Source organism: Rhea americana, unplaced genomic scaffold, assembly GCF_003343005.1.
Source record: "Rhea americana isolate MKP2758 unplaced genomic scaffold, rheAme1 scaffold_22, whole genome shotgun sequence".
Classification (NCBI taxonomy): domain Eukaryota; kingdom Metazoa; phylum Chordata; class Aves; order Rheiformes; family Rheidae; genus Rhea; species Rhea americana.
In genome coordinates this window covers 3,597,712-3,614,222 of record NW_028186329.1, presented here as the reverse complement: position 1 = coordinate 3,614,222, position 16,511 = coordinate 3,597,712, and the positions used below count along the sequence as shown (strand labels likewise).

The 16,511-nt window shown below is 37.7% G+C and overlaps 1 protein-coding gene across 2 annotated transcripts in view; it reads right to left on the bottom strand.

The window, feature by feature from the left end:
- Positions 1-370: 370 nt before the first annotated feature.
- The window catches only part of COMMD10 (COMM domain containing 10), a 99,859-nt gene continuing 83,718 nt past the window's right edge, over positions 371-16,511 (bottom strand). Inside the window, exons 6-7 of one of the 2 annotated variants that reach the window (XM_085305390.1) lie at positions 1,563-1,622; positions 371-902 (exon numbers count right to left, since the gene is read on the bottom strand). In XM_085305390.1, coding sequence (XP_085161516.1) covers positions 864-902; positions 1,563-1,622 — 99 coding nt within the window. In that variant the 3' untranslated portion in view covers positions 371-863. Of the gene's footprint in view, positions 903-1,562; positions 1,623-12,045; positions 12,617-16,511 lie in introns of those variants that run through there. The other variant, XM_085305391.1, reaches the window with a different exon arrangement.

Below are 16,511 nucleotides of genomic sequence, written 5' to 3'. Positions count from 1 at the left end.
ACGCACTTCCATTCATCTGGAATTAACGTACAAAAATATGACTAATGTAGCCTTTAAGTCACTATGCTTTATTTCTCCTTGTTAGCTATAAAAAAAGCGGTAGACAACATCAGGAAGGATCAACAAATAGTTCTCAGGAATCTGATTATCTTACTATTTCAGTGTTCCTTTTTCATACTTTGAGCTTTCTCCCCACAGTTATACACCRTATTACTTACGATTCATTGGTATGCATATAGTGCTCAGAAGCCATACTTATTCTCAGTCCCAAAAGTAAACACTGAAACCAGTGATGACGTGATTGTTTAGAGAAACAAAAACAAAGAACAAAGACAATGAAATAAAATTAAAATTGTCCAAACCAGAACTATCAATTTTTATATTCTGAATTTATTTTGACAAATTTACAATAAGCATTATCAATCATGTGAATAACAATTCAGAAAGACAGAGATTTCATTAGCTATATATTTTATTACTATTGTTACTACTAAAGTTTTATATTCCTTTTATGTCTAAACGATAAATTTTATTCCTGGTCTCTCACTAGTATGCAAATTTCCTTTGGAATCAAACATCACATGTAACAGGAAAAAAAAAAAAAGCATTCTCTTTTTTCTTCCTGCAAGTAAAACCATTCCTCACAAATGCTCAAAAAAAAAAGAGAGAAAGTCCACCGAACCTTCAGAACTCTTACCAACACTCTCCCTTGACTAATGTTACAGGTCTAAAAGGAGATAAGCCATATAATTTTACAGGAAGCAACTCATTGAATCCTTCAGCAAACACAGCTTGGCAATCTATCTTCAATTCAAAATAATGAGGTGGTAGGAGTGTGATGGAGAAATAAGTCTTCAAAAACATCATGTAAGGGAATCCAGCTGTGCTTGTATAGTCTCCAGCTATTTAAAGGAACAAAAAGAGAGAAAAAAAAAACCCACTCATATAAAATGTTGTTTAGAAACATGCAAACAGAAAAAAAAACTCACATTCCAGTGTCTTCAACTACGTATACTAAATCTATTCATATAGCAATAAAAATTCCTGTACTCATGAATATTTGTTTTTACATGAAGCTATTAGAATTCATTGCTGCAGTTTAAATATTCAAATTTTAAAGAAACAGTTGTCTAAATACCATCTTTTTTATTTTTTTTAACAGGCACAGCTGTTTTGCTGTGAATTTCCAATGCATAATAACAAGGTAAAAAAAAATAACAGAGTTCATTTTGGCTGGATTATGAGCCTGGCATTTTGACCAGAGGCATAACACAAAGATGCTCCTTCCAAAGAGCTCACTGTGAATCATCAGCTAGTCTTCCAGACCTAACAGCCAGGTACGCTCAGGGTGACCCAAGCCCCCTCTAGCAATGTATTCCAACTCTGAATGCACAGACTCTTTCTGAGAACGCTTTATATGATCAAACAAATCCAACAGCTCTAATTAAAACCGGATCCATTTTCCTTCCAGTTTCATTAGATCTAATTCATGTAGGCAATGCTTCCAGCTGAGCAGCATACGGTGTTTACAAAGGAAGTATAGTATTGTAAAACCTACAGACCTTGTTATAGAACTCAAACAGCTCCTGATGGCTAAATTCTGCAAAAACTTTCTTCAGGTTCTGTGAAGGAAAAAGAAAAAGAAAGGAGGTAAGAAGGGTACTTCCTTTTCCTCTTTGAATAATTGGAACTATTTCAGGATGTGAGTTTACATGGACAATAAAATGTTCGGACCACTTAGTTTCCTTCCATTGACCACAACGCTCCTCATATATGCRTATTTCATTTCAGTGAAGACAACAAGTCTACAGATACATCTATTCCCTTGCTGCAAATTATAATAATAAAATATCCTATAACAATGATTTTGTTACCTTATTTTTAAGCCATAGATAAAAATGAAAGATTGTATTCCTCTGTCTCAGTAGTCGATCTAGGAGCTGGTAAATACCATTATATACAACGTCAGTAGCGTATCTGATTGAACTTGCATAGCCATTAATGTACTGCATCAGCACAGAGCTAATACTGCCATTCATTAATCTAACAGTTATGATCTTCGCATGCTGAGACTGCTACAGGCGCTTACGCACGGATTTGGCCAAAGTTAACAATTAACACAACAGCTTCAAAGTAGTGCTTAAGCACTAAAAAAGCAAAATAACACAATTGATGGAAACTACTATGGATAAAACAGATGGTAGTAATAATCCTCTGCATGCACATGCTGATATCTGTGGGGAAGKGGGTTAAATTAAAATTTCTATCCTGCTTAACTTGCTTACATGAAACAGGTAGTTTAATGCCTGCCAGTTTTTTCAATAATAATACGAAACTATCCAAGGTGTTCTTAGTCTTATTCCTTCTACTTTGCTTTGCCACTTTATTTCCTTTTAAGCAAATTTCTAACTACTCCTGCACATCTTCTGTGTTGTTGCTAGACTTTCCAAGGCTTGGAGGCGTTCCTGAGGATAACAGTTGCACTTCCATAAACACTAACAAGGCTCTGTGAAAACTGAGTCTGTGGATGTGTCTACTCACAAAAGTAGCATCAGTTGAAATAACGCATACACACTGATTTGGTTAAACTGGTATCAACTTGATGTACCACTTAAGTCAGTAGAAAAATGCTTGTTAACAATTCAGCTTAAATTAGCAGGGATACTTTTGCATGCAGACAAGGCTGGGGGCAGGTTCTGTATACTGTAACACTGATGTAAGTCTGGATTTAAGTCAAAAAACGCTGCCGAATGCGGTGCAACGAATTCACAAAAGCGGCAGAAGTCCTGGGAACTCAGGGTAGGTACTGTCTGATGTTTGTTCCAAAAACGAATTATAAGACACAGGAAAGGGATAAAATGACTGGGGCCAGCCTGTCTGGTGCAATTCCTCCTCCCCGCTCTGCAGAAAGAAGGAAACTTTCCAGCAATCTCAGGAAGGCTACAAAAGCCTAGAAAAGGACCAGTGATTTGTATGAGAGACGAACTTTCCCCCTCTGGGAAGGAACAATGCAATTCTGGGGAGTGTATAGTGAATACAAACTAAAACTACTAGAGCAGCAGTTCTCTTTGCCATGATCCAGCTGATCCTCCTTCCAAAGAGCATAATGCAGTGACAGGGAAGTAAAAGCATTTTTAAAAGCATTCTATCAGCTAAGAAACCAAGAGAAAGCAAACAAGTGGTTTCTTCAGAAAAAGAAAGGGGGTAGAGGAAAGACGAGATACATTAACAGCAAATGKATCTAGAGTTTCAGCCCGAAGGTTTGGCATTTGCAATTCCAGGAGGATTTCAGTGTTTGTCTGAATGGCAGTGATTAAAACTGAAACGAGAAGGATCAGGACAAAAGGAAGATATCGTATATCTTAAGGTTTATCCATCACAATGAATAAAGTTAGGGTCATCTCTTGCACGGGGTCTGACAGAAGAGGCTGATGGATTAAGCAGCACCGGTTTGATGCTGCCTCCAGCAGTGGGGCAGGTTGGGCRTCCAACACCTCTGACCAAGCGCAGCTTCATCCACCAAACCTCGTTTATCACAGTTCAACCTATCAATTAAGACCGGCATCTTCTGCTACTATTTCAGATTAGCAATAAAGATCAGATTTCACACGTACACACAGCAATTGCAAAGCCTGTCTGGCATATCTTCCTCTAAGTACAGCAGTTACTAAAGTTGCAACTTAGGGTAGGCAAATGAAAAAAGTGTGGTCTTTTCAGTTCAGGCCCCCTTTATATTGCAAAAAATCAGCATGCTTTTACTAACAGGCTAAGATCTCTTTTCCCATTACTACTTAAGAGTCACAGTTTGATAACTTGGACAAAATTTATCTTCCCTCACGGCAGGCAAATGTCTGTGGAGATCCAACAGAAAGCATGCAGTCTAAAATCTTGTGCCAGACTAGCACAAGTTCTGCTTTTTTAGGATTTTTGGTGGGAAGGAGGATATAAATATAACAGAATCTTTTAAGAAGCATGTTGTGCATCTGCACAATCCTCTGCTAAAACAGAATGGTTTGTGTGGAAAAACATGGCACATCTGCCGTGCCACAAAGAACGTGACAAACTGTGGCCCCAGCTAAGYGTGTTATTTTTACAGTAGTATATTTCTTACACGTATCAGTGCCCTGAAGGGCAAACGATCCTTATTACACAATTAGGAGTTTCTATTTAGACCACAGAACCATCACATCCAAACTAGGTCCCTACAAGGAAAACCTATGTCTGAGCAGGCTGATTGGCCCCACATTTTTAGCTGACATATCTGTTACTCACTTTTTTCCCCCATACTCTATGCTAACACAAGCAGCTAAACATAACCAACCATAATTAAAACATATGCATCATGCGACTAGGTTACAATTCAGTTCTTTAATTTATCAGTAAAATTGCATGGTGCAGATTGCTAAATATTGCTAAAGCCTACAGAGTAGGCATAATTCCTCATTTATTTTAGGGAATTTTGCTCAGATAAGGATATAAAATTACAAACTGCAATATTTTTTCCAATCATATCATGACTAAAAGATAAGACATAAGAATTACCACTTTCAGCTTACTGACTTAATTAAATGTCACCATGTGCTGATAGAGTCTCAGCCTATTTACAAAAAGTAAAGTTGCCCTCTTACATGTACACATAGAGGTTTTCAGATGTTGTCTCTGACCTAGTATGCATTTCCCAAAACATAAATTAGAAAATAATAATTTGCTGGTTATCTAATGTCTTTTCTCCTTACACCAAGTGCATCATCTGCTTCTCGTCTTTCCTATTTCTTCTCTTCTATTCCTCACCTTCACTCTATTCTTTCCTTCATTTCTTCCACCTCATCTTCTCTTTGCTATTCTTATCTTCCTGTGGGAGACAACTGAAGTTTTACAGCTCACTCTTATTCTTACACTCAGTCTCTCTAATCCCCTTTCCAAATAGATCCCAAACTTCGGCGCTGTGGCTGTACAAGCCCTAGTTTCCCCTTTTGAGAGCTTTACCCTTGACAGTGACAGCTTCAGAGCATTTAAGAACACAGCTGCAGAGAGATGTCATTCTCAYGAAGACAGAGAAATCTCTAAAATACCTAACGTTTATTCTTTGGAGAGCCTAGAAAACGGGGAGACAGGCTGTTTGCTTGAATCAATATTCCATAAGGAGCTGTAGGGACAKCACTGGAGTGATGTGTTTATTAACTAGCACAGCTAAAGAGGTGGTTTGCAGCATTTTCGACTAAATAAAGTTGCTGTTAAGTCCAATACACTCATCTGCTGTTAACCATGACAGAGCGTTACATTTACTACTGGCAATGGGTGTACCAGCTGAATGCTTTGCACAAGACAAATCTTAACATCACTGCTGGATCTGTTTCAAGGAATAGTACTAAGTTTTCTGAAATGTATGATTTAACATATCTGGCCACATATCACTAGTGAGTATGTGTTTGAGGGTTAAAATTAAATTTTAATGCCATTTTGCCTTTATATCTCTAGATGGARTATTATTTCACTCTGCCTCTTCTCTCATCCCCCAGATGTATCAATTTACAATTTATAGCCTCTTACGAATTTCTGTAAAATCCTAATAAGTTTAATTGATTGGGGTTGTTTTCTCCTCTTCCCCGTCTTCTCATTTACCCTCTAGAATCATTTATAAAAGCACAACATCTGCACCAGTCTCTAACAAAGCTGCTCAATAATAAAATCTTTGTGTGTGTGTGCAGGGGGTAGAAAAGGAAATGAGGATAAAATCTTCCTGCTCTTAGTCAACATTAATACATTGCCCTGTCCAAAAGAGCCATCCTGAACGTATGGATAATTCTACAAAATGACCGCAACTGCTTAATAGACATTTAGGCTTAAACCCACCAGAAGATAATAAGGTAAACTTTTAGCTGAACATAATTGTCAGCCTGGATATCATGGATTCAGCTGCACAAGATGTAAAGCAGAGTCTCCAATTTCCCATAGCCTTGGCTAAAAATTTATTTTAAACATGAATACTTTCTAGCTGCAAAATGTTTCTGTGGAAACCATGCAAAAAATATGTCTACTTAAAATACTGCAGAAAGCACAGGCAAATTCCTGGTTATAATCAAAGAGGTTTTTTTAATCCTATGCTCTAGATATATCTATTTTACTGTACTACTACAAAAGGCTTTATTAGCAATGACACAGTTTTGCAACCTTATTTATTGCCCGGTCTTATTCCACACGCTAACTCCCCCACTCCACGTACTAGGAGTTATAAATAACAGGCAAACTTCTGGGTTTAAAGCTAACTTGAATATGAAAAATTGATATTGCTGTAATAGTTCTCAATTGCAAAGCTGTAACTACTTTTACTACTTTGCAAAATAAATGCCAAGTACTCTGCAAACAGATGGAGGGACAGGCTGGCTTGTATATCTAAATATCTGCTGATAATGCTAATGCTATATGACTAAGTACATGTAAAAAAATTACAGCATATTCAACGAGGTTTGTTAACAGTAACTAAACAGAAGCAACACAAATCCAACAGTCTCCATATTCTGAAAGAACTTTTACTGCTACCTTCAACAACTTCTGTAACAGGTTTAAGGGATGAAAATTTTCATATTTACTCTTCATTTTCCAATTTATTCCTATTAGAAATCTTTATATTCTCAGAAACAATTAAAGGATATGGATAATTAAGCTAATAAGTTTAGGGTCAAATTCAGACGCATTCCTAAATAGTTTCCAGTTGACTTTTAGCAGCCTCCATTTCCCTGGGGACCCATCAATGTCAGTGCTACATCTGTTCAGACTTCCTTAAAATTTCCTTGGGCCCTGGCGAAGGAGGTATTTGCCTAGGCACAGACAGATGGGAAGAGGGTCAGAAGTTGTGCCCCACAGAACTAATCAGCAAGGTGAAGCTGCTTGGACAGGAAGAACTGCAGCATGGTAAGGAAAGCAGATGTGYTAAAACAGACCAGCATCACTTTGAGGCACACCTGCTCCTTATCTAGCTGAACACAAGAGACAGTAATTAAGACTTTGCTATATTCTTACAGCAATAGATGGAAGTAATTCAGCTAAGGGATTCAAAAGAACATCGGGAGTTAAATACCAACTGAAATATATTCTAAATCACACTTCTTTCATATCATCAAAGCATCTGACCTTCAAACTTCATTCTTCTTCCAAGCTTATTTCCATTTGCAATACCAAGTAATTATTTTCTTAGAGGGGGAAAAAAAACATGCCTTATGACTGAATTACATGCATTTTCAAGTGTTAGCATGCAATACCATTTAGTGTGCCAAATATAATATCCAAGAAAAGATGTATTTGAAAATAGTTTCACATGCTAAAGGCCTTCATGCACTTACTGAGAATACCACTGAAAAATCGAAGTAGCATAGGTCCTAATAATAACAACGCTCCTATTTTCTTTCTCACTTAATTTTGCAAATTAGATCGTACACCTAATATCTCAAAAAGCTCTTTGAAGAACAACTTGATCAGAAGTTTAAACCAAATATACCCCTACTTCCTATTAAATTTCAGTATATCCGGTATGGAAAAAAGGGTCTTTGGGAAGACATGAACATCTTAATTATTGCATACTCCTTATACAACATGTAGTTTGAAACAAATGGAATATACATTTTCTTCTTCTTCATTCAGAACTTTACTTTGACCACTAAATCATTTTATTCCTATTATGAAAAAAATTTTTTTTTTTGATCTTTCACATTATGGCACAATGTGTCTGGCACAGAAATTACAGCACGCAAAAATTAAGTTCATGAACAATCCAAGGAAAAACAAGGGGTTCCATTTCTGCATTTGATTTATTTCCATCAGGGCTGTCATGCAAGTCTTCAAAGATCAAAGACCAGTGAGCTCATACTTATATTTCTAAAGATATCTCCCATCAAGACTGACAGGATACTGTTAACATCCACCTTTAATGATAAGGAATGATAAGGAATTCACTTTTTTTTTTTAATGCTTGTGCTCAGAGAGAACAAGTTTTTAAACTCCCTGCAGTTCTCCAAACAACTGCTGGCTCCATAAATGTTCTGACTTCATCTATTTGCCAAATTTATCACARTCAAATTCATTTTGGACAAACTGCATATTAATGAGACATCACGTAGGCATAGCTGTGACATATTTCCATCACCTTATTCAGAATAAAAATCCAATTCCTGGAGGCTGTCAAAATTGAGTGTAAATATTAACAACAACGYTAGCCCAGCATTTGGCACGTGAAAACTTAAGATTATGGGCTCAAGCATCAAACATTGCAACTTGGAAAAGTATCTTCAGAGATGGAAGCTCAGTCCTAGAATGACTAAGGCAGACCAGACAAATTTTATTACATAAAGAGGTGTAATGGTCAAAATGTCCTACCAAAGAGAGCAGCTCAACAACGTAAAAAGTGTTTTAGAGAACTTCTCACAAAGCTTACTTATAGTTGACATGATTAATAYCGAGTTACAAATCCTTTATGTACAAATCAGATATGCACCTAATGCTGGGTCTGAATACAGCTGGACTTTGAGAAAGCTCAAGCTGTGGTTCAAATTACTTAGTAAGCCACCCATCCGTCTCAAGTAAAAGCCAGATAAAATCTCTTGTATCTAGGGGAGGAAATCTGGATTACTGCAGTCTGCATCCACATCTAGAGCAACTGCTCTGACAGGAATTTTGTCTGCTAAAATTGTGCAGGTGAACACGACTTCAGGAAAGTTTTAGATGGATGGCAGAAGYTACTATCTTTTTGCAGTATTAGTTTCTAAGTTTACCTGCAACATCTGGAAAAAAAAAAGAAAAAGAAAGAAAAGAAAACCCTACTACAAAAAATCATTTTTGATAGTCTTTCTCATCACCAGAAAACCTGAAATACATTTCTACTGAAACACAAGAAAAGAGGTTGGATAAAAGATGCGAGCAGCAAGAGGAAGTATCTAAGGAAACTAAGATCCAAGTGAAATCAATGTAACTGATATGAGAATATCCCTTCTGAAAAACCCATGCAAGTATTTGCAAAATGTCAAGATTAGATAATGTGTAAATTAGTTCTTTTCTTTCTGTTTGGGAGGGTCATTTGGACTAACACCAATTTGGATTTTGCCGGGCAGACAGGCAAAGAGAAGATGATTTTTTTTTTGTTGTGCTAAAAGGGTGTTAGTAGCTGTCAGCAAGCACATCTGATCTCCGGGCAAATCGCTCCAGCAGCTAACACCTGGGCACCGGCACGCACACGTCGCCATGCTGGAAGCAGCTGGAAAGCCACGGGGAAGCCGGGGCTGTTAACCAGCAGCCTGGCCCTCGGSGGCTCAAAGGTGGGGCTAACAGAGGTCTGGTTTTGCATTAGGAAACCGCCTACTATTTCTACTGTATTCTGAGAACCAAGACAGATGTCCAGCTGCACTGTAATAGCCACAATTTATGAATAAATACCAGGCTCGTGGCCAGTACCTCCTTGCTAGAAGCCACCTCAGCAAGGCCTTGAACCTGGGCTATGCCCTTGGCTCAAGGTCATCCTGATGTCAGAGGGTGGTCAAAAAGGCATCGCCGCACTGGGCGCGTGACACGACCAAAAACCAACACCTCTACAGCAGCACAGAACCGCATGCTTGAAGAGCTGCTGGAAGAGGCCTTTAAAAGCAAAGTTTTTCAAGTTAGACATAAAAGCTCCTTTTTACAAAAGTTTAAAAAAAGACTGTATGGTCTTATCCGATTCTGACTCTGTAAAGATTCACTCTTCATTGACTGCAAGTTAGAAACAAGAAGACAACAATTTTTTTTTTWACTGAAATTACTGCAGCAGATCAACCCCAATGCAAGATCCATTGCTGGGTCTACCAAACAAGGAGGAAGCCACCTCTTAATYAGGAAGCAAGGCACCAAGAACTACGCTACCTCAGTGCGTCCCCGAAGGTTACACACACTCCAATGATGCAGAAATGAGCCATGCAGATTTTAGACAATCAAATTTCAGTGATCTTTTTCTTCTCGCTTTATTACTTTTGCTGAGAAGTTCTTTAAAAGCTCGATGTAATGATGTGGTGTGAATTCTTCCTGCTTACRCAGAAAATTGGACAGAGTGGTAAGGACGGAAAGTACTCCAAGTGCTGTGTAAGTGCTCCCATAAAATCAAACCACTCATTCAAAGCCTCCTTCAGAGACAGGAGATTAATACAAATATATAGGTAGTATCTTCCTGGGGAAGAACAAATACTTTTGGCTAATGTTACTGATTTGAAAGAGGGTATCAAATCCTTTTTTTTTCCTCGAGTCCGTGTGCTGTTTCATTACAGTTCATACAGATTGCTTTAGAAGAGGGTGAGCAACGAGTGGAATACAGTACTACATTCAGATTACTCTAGAGATAGCTGGAATACAGTACTCATGCCGGCTACAATGTTCTCAGCTAACATCAAAACCAGGATGCTTTTTTTGTTTTTCCTCAAATCGAAATCCATTTAACTCCAAACTGAGTTCATTTTTGTCTTACAATCCAACACTGCATGAAGCAACACTGGGATGGTAGAACAAGGAAGAACAAGTGCTATTATATGGTATAATCTCTTCAAAAGATAGACAAGCATATAACATTTAAGACATGCTTAAATATCCTTCACATTTTTATCTTCTTTAAACACAGAAGTTTCTTGAAGGGAGATTTTAAAATTTTAAAACAGTTTGCTTTATAAATTCTGTGTAAAGAATTTAATAAATTAACGCTTTAATTGATGTTTAAGATATTAAATCATTTATCACAACAGATACTGAAAGCTTATAACTTGCTTAACATGTTGTCTGCACTGATGAATAAAGAGTTTAAAGTGTAATATATGAGTTAGTCGTTGATATTTAGCTTTCCAAACTAACAAAAAGTTATTAAAGTTTTAAAACAGTCTAACACATTTACAGATTGTTCTTGTATCTTCTTTCGGTTATAGAGAGAATGCTAAGAATATTTTTGCTGACTATCAAAGGTTTTACATTTAAAAGAAAAATATAAAAGTGCAGGAAATGTTTTAAGATATTTTTTCTTGAAATAGAATTTATGTGCTACTACAGAAAGGAATTTAAAAGAATTTTTTTTTCTTTTGGTCAAGAGAGCCAAATATATTTTCAATATACATAAGTCCTCTTAATAYAGAGCATTATTTTAAAAAGAGAATTAAATTATAATACAGTACAGTACTCAGATTAAAATTATGCCAGCTAATACCGAAATAGCTTGTTTTTAATACTGACTTTCAATATATTCAAGTCCAAAACAGCTACATTTTCTCTTTTYAAGCCATATGTAATGAGGTGATGGTAAAGGGAACAAAGAGAATAATGACAGACAAGTATGGTAGGTTAAAAAAAAMCCCTGATTTCTATCCTGAGATAATAGGTTAGACACAATAGTTACTTCCCCACTGGTTAAATGGGAACTGTTAAGACTAGCTTTCCTTTATATAACAGAAGGATCTTCCAATAGTCTCACAAAAATGTAGCTATGTCTTGAATCATCTGTAAGTTCTCTTCTGGGTTGTTATACCTCTTCACTGTATGACTAGCCATACATRATAAATTGCTTTGTCTTGAATCTGCAGGATGACTTTCAGATGCCACAYATCATTTTTTCTTAAAAGGAAGTTTCTATGGTTTTTGCACTTTTTTTTTGCTACGAAAAGTGAAGATGTCAGTGAGACTGAACTAGCTCAAGTTCAATTTAGGCATACATTAGAGACAAAACAGCAAYTGGAAACCTAAAATTCTTCCCCTTCACTTACTATGACACTAAAACATCATCCTCGAGGAAAGTGATCCCTGTATTTCATCAGTCAGGTATCAGCGCTCTGTCTCAAAGCACTTTTACCTTAYCAAACAGGTTACACACAGCAAGTTCAGACAAACTGGAGTACTATAGTCAGAATCGTGACACATTATATCCGCTACGGCATATCATTAGTTAGTRTGGGTTCTACAATTTCCTAGAGCATTTAAATTCTCAAATAGCACAAAAAGGAAATATTACTCATAGAGTAATTGCACCTCTTCCAGCTGTGTCTCTGCAGATCCCACTGCGGGTATACAGGCACCGTGGTATGCAGGACTGGATTCTTTACAGCTGCAGTGACTTCTGCAGTCATGTCGCTGAGCTGGGAGTGTAAAGTTTGGGGACATTTAWACCACCTCCTTGTTTCTCTGCCAGTGCAAGAGCCAGGCATCAGGAGTCCACATAAACATTCGATCCTCCGGCTTGCCCTCCGCCTGCGTGCGAAGGGCATCTTGAAAACAAGTAACTTTCCTTCTGCTTCGAGCAACTGTCTTACAGTGATTGCRTTGCTGACAAACACAGCCCATCTAGGAGGTCTGCAAGAGCAGACAGAGAAGTCTGCTCTTTCAAAGATCAGTCAGTCTAAAGGACTGGGGCAAGTATGGTAAAATACAGAAGCAGGCTCCTCGGTGCTAGTTACAAATGACAAATGCGTGCTGCTCAAAGAGGTAGCAAAGGCTAAGAAAGTTAGAGTCTAATGGACCCCAGTGTGTCCAGGAGGATGTTTTCTTGCTAGAGTATAGCAGGGATGGTTATCATCTTATGCTCATACAGATAACCCTTATAGGAATGCCAGTCCTCTTCTCAGTCCTCCTGTAAAACACAACAAAATCCTCTTGTTTAGCCTTTAATTGATTTACTCCTATTCAAGTGCCAAGACATTGCTCCAGCCACATTCAGCGTATACAAGTGTGTGCTGACTGGTAGAAAAATAAACTGGAAAAACAAATGGTTGACAGATACACTGATTAAGCTGGTCAGAAACTTTGGCTGAAGCCTCAGTGTGACAGCATTCTTATGAAAAACCATATTAACAGCACCTCCATTCTCTTACTGGGGAATGACAGAATTAACTGTTCAATACAYACTTGAAGAGAGATGCCATGAGATTCCAAGAATGAGAAAAGTTTTGTGATTGCTGAAAATTTGAGAGAGTAATTCTGTAACCCTATGTGGAAGAATAAATAACCATAACTGCAACCTGGTGTCTTTAATGCAAACTAATGGTCCAATATATTTGGAATCATTATTTGAAAAGGATTAAAGCACAATTGCGTAGGAGAAACACTTCTTTTTGGATTCTTTCGTCTTGCAGGATGCTTTTGACTTTATAAAAACAAAACTTTTTTKCAAATACCAGCTAGTCAGAACTAGKCTAGGCAAAGGCAATGYGGGTAAAGAGGTCTTCTAAGGACTATGCAGATCCAACAGTTAAATTGACAATAGGTGATTCACCTCTCAAACTGGTGAATGTAGCCKTTATTCTTTGGTTGTTTGATGGCATTCATTTTGTTAACTCTGAAGCCTACAAAGATGTTAAAATCTAAAAAGTTGGAACACAGCCTGAGACCTTAAGAGGAACAAACGGCATTTCTGTATCAGCAGGAACTTTGGCTCAGAGTAAGACTTTGTATTTGAACTGAAATATTTCTTCAGAAATTGTGGGTGTTTTCTATATATTGGAAGTACTGAAATGCAAAAATAAACACTCTGGAGGTCAAGAGCTGCAACYTATTCAATAGTACTTAAGTTTGGTACAGCAATGAATGAAAGCTTTAAGAYGCAGAAGATCCTGAATTAATTTTCATTCCCTTTTCCTTTGACAATTARAATTTTCCCAACTGAATTTTTGAAATATAACCCTCAATGATTCCACATGCAAGAGGAGATTTCATGTCTTAAAAAATATTCCATCATATGAGGAAAGGAAGAGAATATGTAACTGTGTAGTGAGCTGCATTAGCAAGAACACAGCCACCGGRCAGAGCGAAGCAATTATTCTCCTCTGCCAGGTGCTCGTGACGCTTCACCTGGATTGCATGTCCAGTTTTGCCTACCCCGATACACCAGAGGTGTTCACAAACTAGAGGGAGTTCAGCAGATCATCATATAGCTGGTTAGAGGGCTGGAGTACACGACACAAGCAGAGGCTAAGGGAACTGGTTCGTTTAGTTTGAAACAGAGAAGGCTGAGAGTGGGGAGTCTAATTGTAGTTCTATCTGTAATAGTTCTAGCATTAAATCGTAATACCTCTATTATGGGTGGGTTTACCTCATCTTCTAAAACATTACATATCCTACCTGTTTAGACAGAGAGCCCATCCCACAAGAAACACTGGCATTTTGTAATAAAACATTCAATTGTCATCTGTTAGTGGAAGACTTGATGAGGAATAAATTTCAGTTCACCTGTGAGGATTCAACTTCTCTGAGCAATTTTTCCAGGGATAGGACCCAAATAACATGAAATCCCTAGAGGATGGCAAGCACATCTTTTAGATGGCCCCTCTTCTTTGCTCATAGAAGACATGGGACTGGATGCAGAAGCAATTTGAACAGATTTCAGTTGCTCAGTACTGATAGTGGCCAGTAAGAGGATACATATGACTTAGTAGTAGGTCGGTACAGTTCACAAGTGATGAGGTGGTTGAATTGCCAATCTTGGGATCTAAAGACTTTGCTGATCTCTTGCTTGTCTATCACCACCAGTTTAAAAGCCACGCAACTGCAGCTCGGCTAATGATTTTTGAACAATGTAGAAGTATTCCAGCACAATCTCCAGTAGCTCTGAAACTTTAACGAGAGCATGAAACATCCATAAACAGCAAGACAGGACTGAACACCCAAAAGGCGCAGGGCTCTGGAATAAAATATCACTGCTATTAGTCAGTTATGCCTCCAGACTTCATTGAGAGCATTACTTAGCCTCAGGGCTCTTGGTGTAGGATCAAAATGCCATGGTCAAGTAATACAAGGTGYCATCTATTAGAGGTTGCATAGCCTGCTCTCCCAGAATAATGCCAGTATAAAAGCATAAGGTTGACATAAACTCTGTATTAGCTGCATATATTCTGGAAAATGTGACAGAAATGCAATCATGTACCCAGCATTACAATTCTGTGGGCCATCCAGTAGTGCAGAGGTTCAGCATTAACGATTGTGGAACTACGGYTAGACTCCATGGCATAAACTTATATGTGAAACCATGGTACTACATTCTTCTTCAGATACTGATTGGCTGCCAGATGTTTACAGATGAACTGAAAACACTGTTTACAGGTCAGTACATGGTAATGTTTCCAAGCAAACAAGAGACTAAAGAGGTGATGATAAAAATCAAAACGAGTCTGTAAATGACCTTGTTGAAAGCTCTTACTTACCAAAACACTTCCTGGAATATTTCACCACTGTGARGTCATATCATAAGAAATCTCATAGAGATTTCAATGAGATTTCAAGAATCTCATTTCTCAGACAGAAATAATAAAAGTTACTAAAAACRTTGCATTTTTCTACACTTTTTAATACAGCACAGCATCATCTCTTTAGCTGTTGCATTTTCCTGTATAATACTATGCATTTTACTGAAAATATGTGGTCAAAAACTAAGATAAGTTAAACAGTGACAGAGATCCATACTAAAAACCTATAGAATTAACAATAAAATTGTGCATTAACTGYAGTTAGATTATTACCTTCCATATTATCTACACAAATTAAAGAAAATTTTAAGACAAATTACACTGGTTGTTTCACAAAATCCCATAATCCTGCATTTCTTGAGTGATTCTAGTTGCAGGTTACAAGAAGTTCTTAAATTCTCTCCAGTTGAAAGGCTAGAATTGACAATGCAAAATGATGCAAGAATTTTAAAACAAAATGCATAAACCTTTTTGTTATAAACCTTGTCTTTTCCTCCATGACCACAGTGGTTTGGATATGCAACAGTTTCACAGCCTAGATGATGGGGGAGATCAACTGTGACAAGGGACTACACWGCCAGTAATTGCACAAATCGACTCCAACCTAGACTTCGAAAAATAAAAAACTCGGTGTCGAGAGCCTGAAACAGTGCCTGTTGATCAGCCCTGCTGTCATTCTACAACCTAGGAGCCAGGAGAAAAAAGACAGTCCTTCCRTCACGATCCTTGTAATTCTCAATGTACAATTCAATTAGGTGGTAGCTGAGCTTCAGTAAATCCAACAACTGAAGTTTGTGTATTTTGTCACCCTGAACCCTGTATCAGTGAGAAATGACTATCTGCTCACCCAAAGAGGTAGCCAATATAGAGTCTTAGCAAGGAAAAACAAGCACTGCTTTTCCATACGTGTCTTCAAACAGAAGAGGATGAAGGCCTTTTCATTWTGTCTTAAGAACAACACACCTGTAAAATAACAACATATAACACAGGAAAAGCAGAATGGAGACCTTTCTTATAGGAAGAAAAGCTTACTACTTTCCTTACAGCGAAGGACTAACAAAGACGGGAGATGTCGCCAGGGGACCTTCTCTACAAYGAAGAATGAGCTTTGATGGGCTGCACCCACAGAGCAACGCAGCACCCACGCAGTACAAAAACCTGCTCGCAGCTAACTTACTGAACAAGGATGTGATCAGAGTGGTTCATTAATGAAGAGYGTACAGAAACATACAAGCTGAGATTTTAAAAAGGTGAAATACAGATGTTATGTTTTGCAGTGACAAAAGC